Source organism: Salmo trutta, chromosome 12 (assembly GCF_901001165.1).
Source record: "Salmo trutta chromosome 12, fSalTru1.1, whole genome shotgun sequence".
Lineage (NCBI taxonomy): Eukaryota > Metazoa > Chordata > Actinopteri > Salmoniformes > Salmonidae > Salmo > Salmo trutta.
Window position 1 is genome coordinate 61,416,750 of NC_042968.1, and position 22,164 is coordinate 61,438,913.

The window sequence follows — 22,164 nt, forward strand, 5'->3', positions numbered from 1 at the left end:
AGAAGAGCGCCAACTAATAATCATAGCCTCAATTTTGTCCCGCACATTGAATATAGTTGCGGAGAGTCCCTGTAATCCTAGATTCAGATCATTTAGGTGAGAAAAAACATCACCCAGATAGGCCAGTCGTGTGAGAAACTCTTCATCGTGCAAGCGGTCAGACAAGTGAAAATTATGGTCAGTAAAGAAAAGTTTAAGCTCGTCTCTCAATTTAAAAAAAAAAACGTGCCAATACTTTTCCCCTTGATAACCAGCGCACTTCTGTATTTTATTTTTTATTTTTTCAGAGGGTGGATCAGCTTTAATATTGCAGATAGATTGTTGCTTCCATCAATGTAATTGTCTGCATCATTTCCAATCCCCCATATATTTTTGGGGTAAATATATACACTGCTCCAAAAAATAAAGGGAACACTTAAACAACACATCCTAGATCTGAATGAAAGAAATAATCTTATTAAATACTTTTTTCTTTACATAGTTGAATGTGCTGACAACAAAATCACACAAAAATAATCAATGGAAATCCAAGTTATCAACCCATGGAGGTCTGGATTTGGAGTCACACTCAAAATTAAAGTGGAAAACCACACTACAGGCTGATCCAACTTTGATGTAATGTCCTTAAAACAAGTCAAAATGAGGCTCAGTATTCTGTGTGGCCTCCACGTGCCTGTATGACCTCCCTACAACGCCTGGGCATGCTCTTGATGAGGTGGCAGATGGTCTCCTGAGGGATCTCCTCCCAGACCTGGACTAAAGCATCCGCTAACTCCTGGACAGTCTGTGGTGCAACGTGGCGTTGGTGGATGAAGCAAGACATGATGTCCCAGATGTGCTCAATTGGATTCAGGTCTGGGGAACAGACGGGCCAGTCCATAGCATCAATGCCTTCCTCTTGCAGGAACTGCTGACACACTCCAGCCACATGAGGTCTAGCATTGTCTTGCATTAGGAGGAACCCAGGGCCAACCGCACCAACATATGGTCTCACAAGGGGTCTGAGGATCTCATCTCAGTACCTAATGGCAGTCAGGCTACGTCTGGCGAGCACATGGAGGGCTGAGCGGCCCCCCAAAGAAATGCCACCCCACACCATGACTGACCCACCGCCAAACCGGTCATGCTGGAGGATGTTGCAGGCAGCAGAACGTTCTCCACGGCATCTCCAGACTCTGTCACGTCTGTCACGTGCTCAGTGTGAACCTGCTTTCATCTGTGAAGAGCACAGGTCGCCAGTGGCGAATTTGCCAATCTTAGTGTTCTCTGGCAAATGCCAAACGTCCTGCACGGTGTTGGGCTGTAAGCACAACCCCCACCTGTGGACGTCGGGCCCTCATACCACCCTCATGGAGTCTGTTTCTGACCGTTTGAGCAGACACATGCACATTTGTGGCCTGCTGGAGGTCATTTTGCAGGGCTCTGGCAGTGCTCCTCCTGCTCCTCCTTGCACAAAGGCGGAGGTAGCGGTCCTGCTGCTGGGTTGTTGCCCTCCTACGGCCTCCTCCACGTCTCCTGATGTATTGGCCTGTCTCCTGGTAGCGCCTCCATGCTCTGGACACTACGCTGACAGACACAGCAAACCTTCTTGCCACAGCTCGCATTGATGTGCCATCCTGGATGAGCTGCACTACCTGAGCCACTTGTGTGGGTTGTAGACTCCGTCTCATGCTACCACTAGAGTGAAAGCACCGCCAGCATTCAAAAGTGACCAAAACATCAGCCAGGAAGCATAGGAACTGAGAAGTGGTCTGTGGTCTCCACCTGCAGAACCACTCCTTTATTGGGGGTGTCTTGCTTATTGCCTATAATTTCCACCTGTTGTCTATTCCATTTGCACAACAGCATGTGAAATGTATTGTCAATCAGTGTTGCTTCCTAAGTGGACAGTTTGATTTCACAGAAGTGTGATTGACTTGGAGTTACATTGTGTTGTTTAAGTGTTCCCTTTATTTTTTTGAGCAGTGTATATATTTACCCCAAAATATATTTACCCCAAAAATGTATGGGGGATTGGAAATATATATATATATATATATATATATATATATATACATACACACACACACAGCGTTGTATGAGATATTCAGTTTCTTGGCAATTTCTTGCACGGAATAGCCTTAATTTCTCAGAACAAGAATAGACTGACGAGTTTCAGAAGAAAGTTATTTGTTTCTGGCCATTTTGAGCCTGCAATCGAACCCACAAATGCTGATGCCCCAGATACTCAACTAGTCTAAAGAAGGACAGTTTTATTGCGTCTATAATAGCACAACAGGTTTCAGCTGTGCTAACATAATTGCTTTCTAATGATCAATTAGACTTTTAAAATTATTAAACTTGGATTAGGTAACACAACGTGCCGTTGGAACACAGGAGTGATGAATGCTGGTAATGGAACTCTGTACACCTATGTAGATATTCCATTAAAAAAATCTGCCGTTTCCAGCTACAATAGTCATTTACAACATTAACCTTGTCTATATACTGTATTTCTGATCAATTTTATATTATTTTAATGGACCAAAAATGTGCTTTTCTTTCAAAAACAAGGACACTTCTAAGTGACCCCAAACTTTTGAACGGTGGTGCATATACATAAACATACATACATACATACATACATACATACATACATACATACATACATACATACATACATACTTTTCTTTAGAATACACCTTTATTATTCCCCACAAACCCTACCACCCCTCCCCTAATTGGAGTAAACTAATAAACAATAATACTTTGGCTTCTACCTTCAGTTTATACATACTATACACATTTTACAGAAACAATCTATTTTACAATAGTTACATTTTGTTTGTTTTTAGTCCTGGCCTTCCTCTATTTCTGATGGCCATCCAGTTTGATTTTTATTTGTAACTGTGCTATTTTACAAAATTTCTGAACCTATAAACATTTTACAGACCCTGTATGTTTTACATTGGTTATCTCGTTGTTATTAGTCCCACCCTTCAGCTCTATTCAACCCCTCCCATCTATCTCTTAACACCAACCATTTTGGATTTCTATTTGCCATATATTTTACAAGTGTTTCTATTCTCATAGCTTCTACAGGTTGTAAATTAAAGATAAACAGTTTTGCTAAAATAATTATTATAATATTGATCAATTGACTATGACTTTTCAAATCACCCAGTATTGCTATCTGCAGCATTAGTTCTAGGTAAATGTTGCAATTCTTCAGCCATTCCTGGACCTGTGACCAAAAACGAGCTACATATGGACAGTACCAAAATAAATGAACTAATGACTCTGCCTCCTCACAGCAAAATCTGCAGAGCTGGGAAGGTTGTATCCCCCATATATATAACATTCTATTGGTTGCAAGAATTTTGAAGAATCATTTAAATTGAAAAATTCTAAGTTTTGAATCCAGTGTTGTTTTGCATGTCAATTCATAATCCATGTGCCATGGAATGGGTACATAAAAAAATCTCTTCCCAACTATTTTGCAACTTATATGGCACAGCGGTCAATTTTTTTGGTCCTTAAATGAAATTGGTATATTTTTATTTATCACAATTTTCTTTAACCATTTTTGGTCTTTAATGCAGGGCTGACAGACAAGTTCCTAACTGTTTCCCCCTTCCGCTTGTCTCTTCCATTTTTGTGGTAATGCTGCAATTAGTTGGTTGTAATTTTTGGTAGAGCAGACATTTCCATATGTCTGTGTAAGCTCTGTGTGTGACATACCTCCACCAGTCCTTTTTATGATATTATTTACAAAGAATATACCTTTTTTAATCGAAAAATGTTTTTTAATCAATTAGTATATTTGAGTTTAATCACAATATTTGTTGTATTATTTGTTCTGTATTTTCAGGTGGATTAAACTTTCTAAGGCTTGTTTAAAAAAATAACGATATTTTTGAGATTTCATTTTCAGATAACTGAAAGTGAGCAGTTGTAATCTGAATAAAAAAGGCCATTATTGAACATGGGGTGAGACATTCTTACTAACTTACTAGAGAACCATTTCGGATTTAAGTATGACTTTTGTATGACTGATGCCTTTTAGTGAGAGGTCTAATGCTTTAATATTTAATTATTTCTGCCCTCCGAATTCATATTCGTTATATAAATAGGCCCTTGTAATTTTAACAGATGTTAATTTTACATTATTAATAGGAAAGAAATACATACAATTAGCTTCAGTTAGTGGAGATGGAGGCGACTGAAATGAAAACATTCTTTAAGTACTTTTCTTCCTCTTTCAAAATATGGTTTTGTGAATCATGCGTGACTCCATCATTTGTAACAAGTTTCAATACATGTTTTTTTGGTAGCATTTCTATGATGAAAATTGAAAGGGAATTTGGTGCATTTTTCCCCTTATTCCATCCAGTTCGCTTTATTTTTATAATAATTACACTGGATCTTTCTTGAATAAGTTCCTCCATTTCTTTTTGTTTTTCCTCTAACTTATTCTGTGCCTCTATGGTACAGTTTTATTTGCTATCTAACTGTACTGTGATTCCTTCAAATTCCTTTGTTAATCTGGTCTCTTTTGACCTAAATTGCTTTTGTTTTATAGATGAGTACTGGATTGAAAGGCCTCTAAAGGCACATTTAAACGTGTCCCATACAATAAGGGGATCTGCTGTACCTATGTTATGTCTGAAAAAGTCAGTTATAAATTATTCTGTCCTAGTTAAAAAACAAGTTATCATCCAGTAGGCTTTGATTACGTTTACAATATCCTTACCCACATGGAAATGTTGTAAGTGTAATAAATATGCCAATTATGTGAGGATTTGACCTCATTCTGTCCCTTTTTTTAAAAACTTTTGGTACCAGAGAGAATGACATAAGAAAGTAATCAAGACGACTAGCTTGATTAAGCCTCCGCCATGTATATGTAACTTGGTCAGGGTATTTAAGCCTCCATATATCCACTAATTCCAATATATCCATGACATTCATGATTTCCTTAAGTGCCTGAGGGTGATGGTTTGTAGTGTGATTTCCTTTACGGTCCATAGAGATATCTAAAACCGTATTTAAAATCTCCCACCATAATAATAGAGTCTAGTTTTGCTTGTAGAGTTGATAAATTCTTATATATATTTTCAAAGAAGCTTGGATCATCATTATTTGGACCGTATAGGTTAATAAGCCATATCTGTTTATTGTCCAATAACATATTTAAAATAATCCATCTACCTTGATGATCTGTTTGGACAATTTACACATTTGGCTCAAAATTACTGTTAATTAAAATCATCACCCCTTTTGAATTTCTTTGCCCATGGGAGAAATATATATTTTCCCATCCAGTCCTTTTTCCACAAAACTTCATCTAAAATTGTTGAATGGGTTTCCTGTAAACAATAGATATTATATTCCTTCTCTTTTAGCCCGGTACATACTGATCGTCTTTTCTTATTATCTGCAAGGCCATTACAATTGTAACTGGCTATACTTATTTCACCACTTACCATAATGAGACACAAGTTTCAATTCTATTTATCATAATATATGTTTGTAAACGTACCATTAAAAAGTAACATGATGATTGAGTATCTATGTAGCTGTACCATGATATTTGCATTGCTACTAAGTAAACCTCCAATTGGTCCTCACTATTCCACCTGCTAAAACCACTCCTCATCCCGAGTTCGGTTGTCATCCCAATGCCCGGTGGAGAGACCGGGACCCACTCTTCGAAAAGAGCACACAGTGCCACCCACAGAACAGAAGCAGATCAAATGCATTTCCATCGCCCTCACCTCGATTTGTATTATGTATAGCCATTAAAATATATTTATATTTTTTAAATCCTGTTTTTTATTTTCCATAATTAGCCATTAATATTAGTAGTATTGTAGGTAGATTAAGGAAAATGATTATTACCTCTCACCAGTCTCACCATTACCAAAATTACATTATGGCAAGCAATTATTATTTTAGCAAACAATTATTGTGATTCATCCTATATTGTCCCTAACATCTTTTACTCCCTCGCAACAGTTGTGGGATACACACATACCCACACACTCATACACACTCAACCCCTTTCCCCCACAACAACCATAGACTCAGATTCTCAACAGTTGCACCATCCCAGAGCCCAACTCAAGAAAGGTCTTGATTTACGAATGCATAAGCAGTTGCAGCTGTATGAGAAGGCCTGCAAAACTGAGCAAAAAAAATGGGCAGAAATGGAGAGATTTGATTAACCATTGTCACATCCTAGGTGATGGAGGTCAGATATAGCCCCTTACCCTGAAACACCCACAGCACGGTCCCCCGTAGTGACCATATTCCCAAGCATCTCCATGCAGTCAGACTTTTGATTTTGTGCCACCATGACCACAATAATATGCCCCCTCTCTGAATGTCCAAGTGTGACCTCCCCCTCCCCATGGGTTACTGCAGCTAGTGTTGCCAGCACTGCCACTACCTGGGTGGGGGCACCCCACTGGAATCCCCACCGGCTAGGTACAAGGTCGTCAAGTTTCTCATTAGCAGCTTTGAGAATTTCCCAATATATTATGCTCTCCCATCAGGGGGCTCTGGCTTTGCAGGACCAACCCTGCCAGGCAGGCTCATAAACTTCAGGGGGCTGTGCTGCTCTAGAAGGTCTCTGAGCACATTTTGGCTGCATACAGCAGGCCCATAAAACAGATAGGGACTTCTTAGTATCTCTGGGTCGTTCAGGTGGGAGTCTAGGGTGTAGGGTTGTGGAGTGTTCCATCAATATAGGACCATAAATAAATACATTAGATGTGTAATTTATTTTAAAATGCTGTTCCACCATGATAGGACAATACATAAATAAGATTTATAATTCATTATAAAATGTATATCCCTCATCTGCACAAAATTGAAAGCTCTCTCACAACCCCTGCTCACAGAAATACATTAGTTCTGGGATATGCAACCATTTCCTTTCTCACTCACCCAATGCCACACTTTCCCAGACACCAAAAAACACACACCACACCATCCATCTCAATACATCCACACATATCCACATACTGTGCCTTCTGTCTGATGTTATTATCTCCACCATGTTGAATTAGTGCTTTTGTGTTCCAATTAGTTATATTTTTTATTTATTTCTTTTTTATTTCACCTTTTATTTAACCAGGTAGGCAAGTTGAGAACAAGTTCTCATTTAATATATCTCATATTTGAAGATATAGCTTTTCAATCTATGTATTTGTTGTATTATTGCAATCCATAACAGGGCTAGAATTGTGTGTCATTATTTGCCTCCTCTATGAGAACTTTGTAATTTTTAGAATAGCCATGGAGTAGTCTTTGTGTGTCTGAACAACTGGTTATCAATATACAGTTCATCGACTACGAGAGCTACGCTTTTCCCTTTCAATCGAATCCTTGAAGATTGGATGCAGAACTTTGCGCCGTTCTGCAATTTCCTTTGGGAACTGGTCATACGTGCCTATTTTCGTGCCAGCAAGTCTTTCACCCAGGCTTTTAACCATTATTTTATCTTTAAAGAAAGCAAATTTGGCAACGATTGGGCGTTCGTACCTCTGCCCGAAGCGGTGTACACGTTCGAGTTGGATTTTGTCGATAGCTTTGCTTGGGATCTGTAGCACTGTAAGGAGGAACTCTTTAACTACAGATTCAGGAACTTCTTCTTTCTCTTGGATACCTGTAAGTACCAGATTCTCTAGTCTGTATGTCAAGTAAGGCTTCTCTCAGAACGATGTTCTCCTTTTTAAGGTCATTAACTTCGGTTTCAATCTTATTGACTGTCCCTTTTAGCTTGTTTGTGTCTTTCTCCAATGTCGCAGCTTTTTTGTCACTCGTCTCGAGGCTTGCCTTCAACTCTTTTATATCCTTACTGACTAGTTCAAGTATGCCCAGTTTGTCATTTATTGATTTTTAACAGATCGGTTTCGACCTTTACCATTCCGGGTAGTGAAAAGATCAAAACGTCTGTGTCTGTAGAAGAGTCACGTTTTCGTTTTGAAATAGGTTCCCCTGTCTTACTCTCCGTCATGTTTGGGTGTTGCTTGTTTTTGTAATATTTTTCGAAAAATTTCTCTAGTCTTATGATTTGTTTTGTGTTGTTTTTAGATTGAAGGTTATTACCCACCAGATTGTGTAGTGCTCATATTTAGTCTAATTTACCAGTATTTAATATTACGTTTTTATCTTGAGGTGGTCTGCATACCTGCGTTCAGTCCGCAATCTTCCTTCTAGGCAGGTAGATTCTGGGAGCACTTCTGTATGTTGTAAAAGCGTTGCATGGTCGCTGCCCATATCATTGCATAGTGCAGAAAATACACGAGAGTTCAGGGGCCTTTCTTTAACTTATTATGGATGGTGGCAGTATTGAGTAGCTTGGATGACTGACGTGCTCAGATTAAACTGCCTGCTACTCACTCCCAGAAACTAAGATATGCATATTATTAGTAGATTTGGATAGAACACACTCTGAAGTTTCTAAAACTGTTTGAATGATGTCTGTGAGTATAACAGAACTCATATGGCAGGCAAAAACCTGAGGAAAAAATCCAAACAGGAAGTGGTTTGTAGTTTTTGAAATTATTCCCTATCCAAACTACAGTGTCTGTGGGGTCATTTTGCACTTCCTAAGGCTTCCACTAGATGTCAACAGTCTTTAGAACCTTGTTTGAGGCTTCTACTGTAAAGTGGGGATGAATAAGAGCTCCTGGAGTCAGAACACTGCCAGCAGGACATGAGGCTCAGGCATGTGCGCTCACGTGAGAGGTAGTTCAGTTCCATTGCATTTCTGAAGACAAAGGATTTCTCCGGTTGAAACTTTATTGCGGATTTACGATAAAAACATCCTAAAGATTGATTCTATACATCGTTTGACATGTTTCTACGAACTGTACTAGAAACTTTAGAGTTTTCGTCTGACCTGCGCGTCGTGAATTTGGATTTGTGAACGGAAGGCGTGAACAAAAAGGAGGTATTTGGACATAAAGGATGGACTTTATCGAACAAAACAAACATTTATTGTGGACCTGGGATTCCTGGGAGTGCATTCTGATGAAGATCATCAAAGGTAAGTGAATATTTATAATGCTATTTCTGACTATTGTTGACTCCAACATGGCGGATATATTGTATGGCATGTTTTTGTGTCTAAGCGCCGTACTCAGATTATTGCTTTTTCGGTAAAGCTTTTTTGAAATCTGACACAGCGGTTGCATTAAGGAGAAGTTTTTCTAAAGTTCCATGTATAACACTTGTATTTTCATGAACATTTATGATGAGTATTTCTGGAAATTGAGGTGGCTCTCTGCAAAATCACAGGATGTTTTGGAGGCAAAAGATTACTGAACATAACACGCCAATGTAAACTGAGATTTTTGGATATAAATATGAACTTTATCGAACAAAACATAAATGTATTGTGTAACATGAAGTCATATGAGTGTCATCTGATGAAGATCATCAAAGGTTAGTGATTCATTTTCTCTCTATTTCTGCTTTTTGTGACTTCTCTCTTTGGCTGGAAAATGGCTGTGTTTTTGTGTGTAGGCGCTGACCTAACATAATCATATGGTTTGCTTTCGCCGTAAAGCCTTTTTGAAATCAGAGACAGTGGCTAGATTAACAAGAAGTAAAGCTTTAAAATGGTGTATAATACTTGTATGTTTGAGGAATTTTAATTATGAGATTTTTGTTGTTTTGAATTTGCCGCCCTGCACTTTCACTGGCTGTCGTCATATCGATCCCGCTAACGGGATTCAAGCCATAAGAAGTTTAACCTCTCTGGGACATGTGGGACGCTAGCGTCCCGCGGTACACACTATTCAACAGCCAGTGAAATAGCAGGGCGGCAAATTCATAACAACAAAAATCTCATAATTCAAATTTCTCAAACGTACAACTATTATATCCCATTTTAAAGATACACTTCTCATTAATCCAACCACATTGTCCGATTTCAAAAAGGCTTTACGGCGAAAGCATAACATTAGATTATGTTAGGACAGCGCCTAAACAAGAAAAACCACACAGCCATTTTCCAAGCAAGGAGAGGCGTCACAAAAACCAGAAATACAGCTAAAATGAATCACTAACCTTTGACAGCCAAGCCTGAAACAATGTTCTAAAGACTGTTGACATCTAGTGGAAGCCTTAGGAAGTGCAAAATGAACCCTAAGTCACTGTATACTGTAAAGGCAATCACTTGAAAAAACTACAAGCCTCAGATTTCCCACTTCCTGGTTGGATTTTTCTCAGGTTTTTGCCTGCCATATGAGTTCTGTTATACTCACAGACATCATTCAAACAGTTTTAGAAACATCAGAGTATTTTCTATCCACATCTACTAATAATATGCATATCCTACCTTCTGGGCCCGAGTACCAGGCAGTTTAATTTGGGCACGCGTTTCATCCAGAATTCAGAATACTGCCCCCTACCCTAGTGAAGTTAAAGCAAAACTATTACTGATGGTAAACCTGAACAATCAAAATAAAATCTATTGTAAGCCCCGTTCAGCAGGTATAGCCAGATGAGAGTTGTCTCCGTTAGCTCACTTTTATTCCGGTTAAACACCATTTTCAACAGTGCATACATAACAATAACCTAGAAAATTACATGGGTTGTCACTCATCTAATGAAGCCTAATATTGCGCAAGATATTTTAGCATTTGAATGCTGAGGTGCCGCGCAGATGTGCAAGATCAGGAACAGGCCGACTACATCGCGCGAAGCTGGGCACAGTGCGCTGTTTGACTAGGCTACTGATATTCCCTAGGGTTGTTCGGCAGGCAAAAGGACTTGTTGATCATTGACTGTCAACACAGTTACATGCTTAGTTTGACACTGAAGATGTTACAAAAGGTGAGGTATTTTTTTGGAAGGTAGAGATAAAGTAATATGAGCAAAACCATGTTAGTGAATCTGCGATTTGTAACGTTTGAATCAATTTTCTGATCGGCGCATGCTTCATTTGGATCGGTTTGGGACCGACGCAGTCATATCCTAAACATTTGAAACCGTTACATCCTTACTATATTTTCCTTGACGGAGTGATGCTGAATGTAAAAATTGGCTCAACTTACCACTCATATACTAGAGCAACTGTGTGTGTGTGCTTGTGTGTAAGGGTTGGATGTGTGGAGAGTCAGTGCAGATAGGCTCTAGGGTGCAAATAGTCACTAAGGTGCAGGTCTGTGCAGACTGAGAGACCGATAGGGTTAGCTGTTTTGCATTCTGATGGCCTGGTGGTAGAAGCTGTCTTGGAGCCTGTTGTTGGCAAACTTAATGATGGTGTTTGAGTCATGCGTGGCCACGCAGTCATGGGTGTACAGGGAGTACAGGAGGGGGCTGAGCACACACCCCTGAGGGCCCCCATGTTGAAAGTCACCATGGGGGGGGGGTTGTTGTTGCCTATGCTCACTGCCTGGGGTCTGCGTGTCAGGAAGTCCAGGATCCAGTTGCAGAGAGAGGAGTTCAGCGATGAGCTTGGAGGAGACTATGGTGTTGAAAGCTGAACTGTAGTCGATGAACCGTATTCTCACAAAGGTATTCCTCTTGTCCAGGTGGGATCAAAGCACTTCATGATGACATAAGTGAGTGCTACAGGGCGATTAGTCATTTAGGCAGGTTACCTTTGTTTGCTTGGATACAGGGACAATAAAGCTCGCCAGCGTCTAGTCCTAAAACCAGGAAATGAGTTACCTTTGGTTCGTTCAGCCTTCCTATGGGGAAAATGAATAAGGAAAGAATAGGGTTTTAGGATAAACGCCCAAAAAAGTTCTGAGGTTAACACAGGCTTAGGAGATCTCCTACGTTTTGTTCTGTGCGATATCAGTCAGTTAACATGACCTTTATGAATTATGAAGCCTTTATGTGCTTATGTTTTCATTACATAAATGCTTCAAAATTCACAAAAAGTTGCGCTGATGAAGATGATCTCATAGAACAAAACGTATAAGATCTCCTAAGCCTGTGTTTACCACAGACCTTATTTTCTGAGTTTATCCGAAAATCCTACGGAAACGCCATTCATTTCCCCATAGGCTTTGTCCAACGAACCTTGGCGGAGTTAGTGCCTACAAAAAGACGCCATTACTATTTCTCTCTATGGTGGACATCTTGAAGCATGTGGGGGATCACAGACTGGGACAGGGAGACACATACGCAAGCTTGAGCTCACAAACACGCTTGTGCGTACAGACACACACATCACAAACACACAGACTGGTCTAGTCAGTTTTGTCTGTGTCTTTGTGGTTCTTTCACAGTTCGCAGAGAAGTTCGCTGAGTTTAAAGAGGCAGCTCGGTTAGCCAAGGAGAAATCCCAGGAGAAGATGGAACTCACCAGCACCCCATCTCAGGTAATCCCAACAACAAACACCCCTAATCCTAACCCCATCCTCATGGAGTCTTTGGACCAGGATAACCCTTCCCTTACATATAATTTGTTTTTTACCGGAAAACAATGGGAGTGAATGGACCTCAAATGGTTTAAGTATCATAGGAAGTGATTGGAAACACTACCCTGCAAAAGCGTAAAGTCCCTTGGATGAGACGTTAAACTGATTCCTAATGGGAGTGTCCGTGGTCACCACTCCCATGGCAAGAGTAGTGTGTTCACTCCAGTTTCCTGGCTAAACTCCCAACCTGGCCACCTAACCACCCCCAGCTTTCAATTGGTTCATTCAACCCATCTCTTCTCCGCTGCAACTCTTTCCCAGGTCGCTGCAGTAAAAAAGAATGTGCTCCCAGTACTTCCCAAAGTACCTCCCAAAGTACCTGTAAGAAAGAAGGTAAAATGAAATCCAAATCATTGTCATCTGACCCCAGTCTCAGATAACCCTCCTGCGTCGCCTCCTACCCCAGTCCAGCGTTGACACCTCCAACTACCACCCAACCCCAGGCTAACACACTCCAGCCCACCCCTTCAGGGGGTCTCCCCAGAATGTTGTCACAGCAGTATCTTAGAAAAAATGGATGTATAGTATATATTTAAACCAGAATTGAAAAAGGTGTTGAATGGCACCGTTCCACTCTTTGGGGAGAACCCTGCCCTCCGCCGTGGTTTAACAACCCCTCTCTCTCTCCTATCCTAATATCAGATTAACACCCAGATTAACCCCTTCTCAGTCTCAGATGAACTTTCCTATCTCCCAATGTCAGATATTTATGCTCCCATAAAGTGATGTTTCAGGCTCACTTAAAAACACATAGGCCTACTCACTTGAGAAAAAACTAAAACTCACTTGAAAAAACAAAAATACTGTAACATCACTTTCTGTGGAGTATAAATCATTTTTGCAGGTATTCTCTCCACATTACATCAGTCTTTTCTTTACCCAGCACATGAGAACCTACAACAACAGTTTATGGGTCATTTTTGTTCCTTTAACCATCTGGTTTACATCATTCCAGGAGTCAGCCACTGGCGACCTGCAGTCACCTTTGACCCCGGAGAGCATCAACGGCACTGATGACGAGAGGGGCACCACCCCTGAAACTCCGCAGTATCTCCCCGAGCCCCGTGCCGAGCCATCTCAGAACCAGCTGCCCTTCTCTCACAGGTAAGAACCAGGCTCTAAAACCGGGGGCGGGAGTAGGGTGCCAAGCCCAAAGAGAGTGCGCCTTAGTGGGCAAGGCATGGTCGGACAGTGGATGAAGGCTGAAGAAATGAACACATTCAGTTCTCTGTGGAAATGTTAAGATAACACCAATTTAAATACAAAAACTGTCTTCCAATTCCCTCATTTAAAACTCCCTCATCATCCTCTGTTACCCGCTGAACAGACGCAGTTTAACTGTCCACTGGGACCTCTCTTTAGAGTGATGATTTAAAATGAAACTGGCACAGCAGCAGGTGTGTGTGTGTGTGTGTGTGTGTGTGTGTGTGTGTGTGTGTGTGCGGTTCGCCCGGCCAGGCCTTGGATGTGTCTATTTATCCATCTCTTATTCATGTGGTCCCAGAGCCCCTGGACAGCAGTAAAGCATTACATTAAAACACTGTGTGGCTCTGATTTAATTATGAATTACTAAATGAATGGAAATGCATTTGGTCCCCCCAGCTCTCCATATTCACTATACGTGGTTCCCCTTATGTCACCTCTGCCCTCTGAGCTTGGTAATGCTGATGAACATGAAGTTGAACGTGTATAATTTGTACATTGCTGCTGGAAATGGTTTAGTATTCTACCCAAGAGTCAAATGATAGCATTTTTATTCTTCAGGAAGACAATTATGCCGTTTTTATCAGAGATGGGAGTGTTAATCTTGTGGTCTTAAGACCACTCAAGACTACAAAAAAGCAGTCTTGGTCTTGTCCTGGTCTAAATAGACTGGATCATGGTCACCTAAACACGTCTGAAGTTTATGGCTGTCTGTCTGTCTGTCTGTCTCCAGTTCGTCCAGTATAAACAAGCACTGGGAGGCCGAGCTGGCAGCCCTGAAGGGCAACAATGCCAAGCTGACAGCAGCTCTGCTGGAGTCCACAGCCAATGTCAAACAGTGGAAACAACAACTGGCTGCTTATCAGGAGGAGGCTGAGAGACTACATACACGAGTAAGACTGACTAACTTTATAAAGGTGTAATAGAGAGAATACACAAATGGCTAAGATAAATAAACTATACAAACTAGTAAGAGAGGCTACACAAACGGGTAAGACTGAGTTTATAAACGGGTAAGACTGAGTTTATAAACGGGTAAGACTGAGTTTATAAACGGGTAAGACTGAGTTTATAAACGGGTAAGAGAGCAGACCTGGGTTTCAATACATGTGTATTTGATTATCTGTTATTTAAATACTTATTTTCTGTGTTTGAGTTTTTTTCAAATAATGTGGCGCGAATCAACTACTTGTATTGGAACTTTTTGAAAGTATTTTCAAATACTTAATTTTCCAAAATGATTTTCAAATACCTCAGTTAAATGCATGCGAGTGTTTTTGAGTCAGTGTATTTGAGTCTTTTTAAACACATGCCAATACTTTCCAAATACGTTCCAACATTCAACTACTTGTCTTTACAAATAAAACCTATCGGAATACTTACTTCGAAGTGTAATTTGAAAGTAATTGAGATATTAGAAATAGAATTTGAACCCAGGGCTGTAATAGAGAGAGGCTACACAAACGGATCAGAATGGTTACACAAAGAACATAAAAAAAACTGTATGATTACCCACACTGTGTATGTCCTCAGGTGACAGAGCTGGAGTGTGTGAGTGGTCAGATGACCGTCATCAAATCCCAGAAGACTGAGCTCAACCAGACGATAGAAGAACTGGAGTCAGCATTAAAGTCCAAGGAGGAGGTAAGGAGTGTGTGCGCGCGTGTGCTTGTGAGGGAGAACGCAATACATGTAAGCCCTGTGTCTTTGAGCCATTGCACATCCCTGCACATTGTACATTTGGCACTGGCACTGACCCTGTATATAGCTTACATTCTCCTTTTTTCTTTTCTTATCTCTTATTTCTCCTGGGTTTTGTTTTTGTTAAACTATTTTGATATTGAATACTGCACTGTTGGGAAGGGCTTGCAAGTTAAAAAACCTGTTGGGGATACAGGGTAGCAATGAACCCTGAGACGGGATTGCTAGCAAGGCTGGAAATTCAAAACATCAAAAATCTAATAATTTCAATTTCTCAAACAATCAACTATTTTACACCATTTAAAAGATAAACATCTCCTTAATCTAACCACATTGTTCGATTTTCAAAGAGGCTTTACGGCAAAAGCATAAAGTTAGATTATGTTAGGACAGTACATAGCCACAAAAGTACAAACATCCATTTTCAATTCAAGGTCAGGCGTCACCAAAAGCAGAAACCAGCTAAAATGATGCACCAACCTTTGACAATCTCCATCAGATGACACTCCTAGAACATTATGTTATACAATACATGCATTTTTTGTTCCATCAAGTTCATATTTATATCCAAAAACAGCATTTTACAGTAGCGGTGAAATTCAGATTTTTTTCTTCTCTGAAATGCTTCCGGTGAACAACATTACAATTTACAAAATTACTATTCGAAAACATTGGTAAATTATAATATTGTCATTCAAATAATTATAGTTTAACATTTCGTAAATGCTACTGTATTGCCAGATTTCAAAATAACTTTACTGGGAAATCACAAGTTGCAATAAACCGGGTGCTGTGCTAAGAACAATAGGCTAGGCTAAACATGTTAGCATCATCTTGTAACCATGTAATATCAATAATACTATTGTCAATAATCCCTTACCTTTGATTATCTTCATCCATTGGCACTTCCAGGAATCCCAGGACCACAACAAATGTGGTTTCTTTTGACAAAGTTCATAATTGATGTCCAAATAACTCCAAGTTGTTCCATGTTGTTAGCGCTTCGGTGACTACTAAAAAGTAGCGCGGGGGGGGGTGTGAAGTCGGCGAAAAGTTAAAAAAGTTAAAAAAAAGAATCTATTTACGTTCGTTCAAACATGTCAAACGTTGTTTAGCATCAATCTTTAGAGCCATTTTTAATGTGAAACATCAGTAATGTTTCAACCCGACCTCCCCTGTGTCTAGAAAAACGTTTTTGAAAAATGTCTCGCGTCTCATGATTGCGCAGGTGCAGGCAATAATGGAAGTGACGACATCCCAGGGACGTCAACTTCCCTGCATTCTAATTTGGTCTCTGTTAATCATAGACGCTTCAAACAACTTTATAAAGATCGCTGACATCTAGTGGAAGCCGTAGGAGTTGCGAAATGAATCCTTTCTCACTGTGGTATCTATTAAACAAAAAAAATAGTACAGCCACAAAATTCTTTTTTTCTCTCAGGTTTTCTCAGGTTTTTGCCTGCCATATGAGTTTTGTTATACTTACAGACACCATTCAAACAGTTATAGAAAATTCAGAGTGTTTTCTATCCAAATCTGGTAATAATATGCATATCCTAGCTTCTGAGTTGGTGTAGGTGGCAGTTAAAAATGGGCACATATTTTTTTCAAATTTCTCAATACTGCCCCCTAGCCCCAACAGGATTTATTAAGCATTTCACTATACTTGTGCATGTGACAAATAAAACTTGAAACTTGTAAATGTCTCTTTTTCCTCCCTGCAGGAACTGGAAAGGCTGAAAGAGGAAGTGGAGAGTGCCAATGAGTTCCAGACTCAAAAGGAATCACTAACACAGAAACTACAGGCGAGACTAATGAACACGCCGCACTGGGCCTTACACACCTGTTCTCGTTCAGTCAGTCAACTTCGGTACAACGTAATATGGGCAGTCGCACTCTCGCGACTTCGGTTGAAGTATCTAAAACCACACCTGACAAGGCCAATGAAATCTGCGCCTCGCTGGAAGCCCCGCCTTCCACAGGAGATGAGCGTGAGGCTCAGATTCATTGGTTCAATTATTCTGCTCTTCACCTCGGTGTGAACAGGAACGATTCACGCTACTAAAACGAACGATTGGAACACGAGGCTGTCTTATGTTGCACTAACTAAACTGTTCCTTAGCGGTAGAGTGTGCTCACCCCCTGGATAATGATGGGAGAAAACATTTATACAGTTACATATCGGGATATTATTTTTGACGATATATCGTATAGTTTTGACAATATTGCAATATAATATTTGTGCTAGTTGGCTGTACCTGCACAAAAACTTCAGCATAGCTTGTTCTCCATCTTTTTAAATAGGAAACCAATTTGTTTTAGCACGTTTATTTCCATGACTGATCAAAACTCGTTTTCTCATGGCTCTCCCTTGTCCCTCTGCAGCAGACATACAGTGCATTCGGAATGTATTCATAGGCTTTGACTGTATTTTCAAGTAGATTTAACTCAAAACTGCAACTCGGCCACTCGGGAACATTCACCGTCTTCTTGGTAAGCAACTCTAATGTAGATTTGGCCATGTGCTTTGTCCTGCTGAAAGGTGAATTCATCTCCCACTGTCTGGTGGAAAGCAGACTGAACTAGGTTGTCCTCTATGATTTTGCCTGTGCTTAGCTCCATTCCATTTCTTTATTATCCTGATAGTCTCTCCTGTCCTTAACGATTACAAGCATACCCATAACATGATTCAGCTACCGCTATGCTTGAAAATATGGAGAGTGGTACTCAGTAATGTGTTGTGTTGGATTCAGTGGCGGTTCTAGACCATTTCAACTGGGGGGGCCAGTTGTACTGTTAGAGGGGCCAGTTACATTAGACGTTATTGTTGTCATATCGTTTTCTTCACTGCATTGCAGGCATTAGCAAGCAAAAGACCATGTTCATAATCATTAGTGTTCTGCGTTGCCACTGTCTAATAACGGATGTAAAAAAAGAATGATAGCAAAAATGTGTTATGTAAAAATTATTTAGGGGGGCCACAAGGGGGTCCAAAATTGTTGTCACAACAAGAACCGCCCCTGGTTGGATTTGCCCCAAACATAACACTTTTTATTCAAGACAAAAAGTAAATTGCTTTGACAATTTTTTTGCAGTATTACTTTAGTGCCTTGTTGCAGAGAAGTAATATTGCACAATACTAACCTAAATGACAGAGAGAAAAGAAGGAAGCCTGTACAGAATACAAATATTCTAAAACATGCATCCTGTTTGCAACAAGGTACTAAAGTAATAACTTTTTGTCTTGAAAATGATGTTTGTGGCAAATCCAATTACTGAATACTTCTCTCAATATTTTCAAGCATAGTGGTGGCTGCATCATGTTATGGGTATGCTTGTAATCATTAAGGACTGGGGAGTTTTTCACGATAAAAAAAAAGAAATGGAATGGAGCTAAGCACAGGCAAAATCCTAGAGAAAACCTGGTTGTCTGCATTCCACCAGACACTGAGATTAATATCCTACAAAAACAAGACAGAATCTAAACTGGAGTTGCTTATCAAGAAGGTAGTAAATGTGGCTGAGTTACAGTTTTGACTTAAATCTACTTAAATCTATTGCAAGACCTGAAAATGGTTGTCTAGCAATGATCAACAACCAATTTGACAGAGCTAGAATAATTTTGAAAAGAGTAATGGGCAAAGGTTGCACAATCCAGGTGTGGAAAGCTCTTAGAAACTTACCCAGAAAATTTGCAGCTGTAATCGCTGCCAGGTATCGACTTAGGGGTGTGAATACTTATAGTACCAGTCAAAAGTTTGGACACACCTACTCATTCAAGGGTTTTTCTTTATTATTTCTATTTTCTACATTGTACAATAATTGTGAAGACATCAAAACTATGAAATAACACATATGGAATCATGTAGTAACCAAAAATTTTTTAAATCAAATATATTTTAGATTCTTCAAAGTAGTCACCCTTTTCCTTGAACCAGCGTCAACCAGCTTCACCTGGAGTGCTTTTCCAACAGTCTTGAAGGAGTTCCCACATATGCTGAGCACTTGTTGGCTGCTTTTCCTTCACTCTGTGGTACAACTTATCCCAAACCATCTCAATTGGGTTGAGGTCGGATGATTGTGGAGGCCAGGTCATCTGATGCAGCACTCCTTTACTCTCCTTCTTGGTCAAATAGCTTTACACAGCCTGGAGCTGTGGGACATTGATAGAATATTCTCCTAACCCATAGAAAACTGAACACATGAATGTTCTAGCAATGTTCCCCTGAAACCAAATCAAATTTATTTATATAGCCCTTCTTACATCAGATGATATCTCAAAGTGCTGTACAGAAACCCAGCCTAAAACCCCAAACAGCAAGCAATGCAGGTGTAGAAGCACGGTGGCTAGGAAAAACTCCCTAGAAAGGCCAAAACCTAGGAAGAAACCTAGAGAGGAACCAGGCTATGAGGGGTGGCCAGTCCTCTTCTGGCTGTGCCGGTTGGAGATTATAACAGCATATGGCCAAGACGTTAAAATGTTCATAAATGACCAGCATGGTCAAATAATAATAATCATAGTAGTTGTCGAGGGTGCAACAAGTCAGCAACTCAAGAGTAAGTGTCAGTTGGCTTTTTCATAGCCGATCTTTGAGAGTATCTCTACCGCTCCTGCTGTCTCTAGAGAGTTGAAAAGAGCAGGTCTGGGACAGATAGCACGTCCAGTGGAAGTTAAAGCTTGGTTGCAAATGGGTCTTCCAAATGGACAATAACTGTGTGTGAGCAAGGAGGCCTAAAAACTTGACATGTGTGCCAGCTCTGTCAGGAGGAATGGGCCAAAATTCACCCAATTTATTGTGGGAAGCTTGTGGAAGACAATCCGAAAAGTTTGACCCAAGTTAAACAATTTAAAGGCAATGCTACCAAATACTAATTGAGTGTATGTAAATTTCTGACCCACTGGGAATGTGATGAAAGAAATAAAAGCTGAAATAAATCATTCTCACTACTATTATTCTAACATTTCACATTCTTAAAATAAAGTGGTGATCCTAACTGACCTAAGACGGTGCATTTTTACTAGGATTAAATGTGAAATGCTGAATTTAAATGTATTTGGCTAAGGTGTATGTAAACTTCCGCCTTCAACTGTAAATCACTGACAGTGTCACCAGCTAAGCACCATCACACCTCCTCCTCCATGCTTCAGGGTGGGGACCACATATGCGGAGAGCATTCATTCACCTACTCTGCGTCTCACAAAGACACGGCGGTTGGAACCAAAAATCTCAAATTTGTGCTCATCAGACCAAAGGACAGATTTCCACCGGTCTAATGTCCATTGCTCGTGTTTCTTGGCCCATGCAAGTCTCCTCTTCTTATTGGTGTCCTTTAGTAGTGGTTTCTTTCTTTCAATTCGACCATGAAGGACGGATTCACACAGTCTCCTCTGAACAGTTGATGTTGTGTGTGTTTCTTTTTTTGGGCTGCAATTTCTGAGGCTGGTAACTAATGAACTTATCCTCTGCAGCAGATGTAGCTCTGGGTCTTCCTTTCCTGTGGCGGTCCTCATGAGAGCCAGTTTCATCATAGCACTTGATGGTTTTTGCGACTGCAAATTTTCCGCCTTAACTGACCTTCATGTCTTAAAGTAATGATGGACTGTCGCTTCTGTTTGCTTATTTGAGCTGATCTTGCCATAATTTGGACTTGAGCTCTTATTTTGATTTGTTTAACACTTTTTTGGTTATTACATGATTCTATATGTGTTATTTCATCGCTTTGATGTCTTCACTATTATTCTACAATGTAGAAAATAGTAAAACTAAAGAAAAACCCTGGAATGAGTAGGTGTGTCCAAACTTTTGACTGGTACTGTATGTAAATGAGATATTTCTGTATTTCATTTTCAAAACATGTGCAATCAATTCTAAAACGTGTTTTTACTTTGTCATTATGGGGGGGGGTGTGAAGAAAATATATTTAATCCATTTAGAATTCAGGCTGTAACACAACAAAATGTGGAATAAGCCATGCATTATGAATACTTTCTGAGAACACTGTATATCAATCTCCCCAGGGTGACAGTAATAAGTTAGTGGATTTACTCTCTGTCCACAAGGGGGCACTCCTCCCCCATAGGTGGCTCATTGCTCACTGGTCCCTATGAGGTGCTTAGTGATACACTGTTATGGGTTCTATAAACGATTGGTTTCATTCCTGGGAATTGGATTCTATTACGAATCGCCCATCTGTTACCACAGAAGGGGTCCGTTTTTTAAAGCTGTCTGTCCCTTTTCCAGCTGAGTTACAAGTTGCTGAGACGCCGGTACCTATGACTGGTGTGATCACCTTCATGATAGCGGTTTTCCTGGGTCTATTTTTAATGTTTACGGTCCATCGCTGGGTGCCAGCCGGTCACCGGCTAAAACCAAGGCAGGCTCGTTGTGACAGAAGTACCACTAAGGGGCACTGCCAATCGGGGTACGTCAATGATTGCCAGAGTCCGTGAGCACAGCCTGGCCCAGGCTTCAGGCAAACCTTGGCGCATAAACACAGTTGTGTCAACCCAAAGTTCCACAGTGTTCACGGGTACCAAAAGTGTTGCGTCTCCCAGATGTGGGTTCAATGAAAAGTGTCCCTTCTCCACGTTCAGACACATGGTGGTCGAAACAAAAAAAATAACCAATCTCTTCCAGTCCACAAGATGGCATCGCGCCCCTTCAGATGGCACTTGACAGGGGGCTTGCTGTCTGCGCCGACCAATGACGCGCATGCACAGTGTTTCTCTGGATCATGCGAACAGTGATGTCGGGTTACAGGCTACAATTTGTTGCGCACCCCTCACGCTCTTTGGGCGTCATCACGTCGACTGTTCCCAAGGCCTCAGTGC

The 22,164-nt window shown here is 40.4% G+C and overlaps 1 protein-coding gene across 3 annotated transcripts in view; it reads left to right on the forward strand.

Moving 5' to 3' along the window:
- Window positions 1-22,164, forward strand: part of LOC115203925 (homer protein homolog 1) — a 73,387-nt gene that overhangs the window by 49,654 nt on the left and 1,569 nt on the right. For all 3 annotated transcript variants that reach the window (XM_029769020.1, XM_029769019.1, XM_029769021.1), the window contains 5 exons: window positions 12,237-12,329; window positions 13,384-13,532; window positions 14,365-14,524; window positions 15,165-15,275; window positions 17,057-17,137. In XM_029769020.1, coding sequence (XP_029624880.1) covers window positions 12,237-12,329; window positions 13,384-13,532; window positions 14,365-14,524; window positions 15,165-15,275; window positions 17,057-17,137 — 594 coding nt within the window. The remainder of the gene's footprint in view (window positions 1-12,236; window positions 12,330-13,383; window positions 13,533-14,364; window positions 14,525-15,164; window positions 15,276-17,056; window positions 17,138-22,164) is intronic.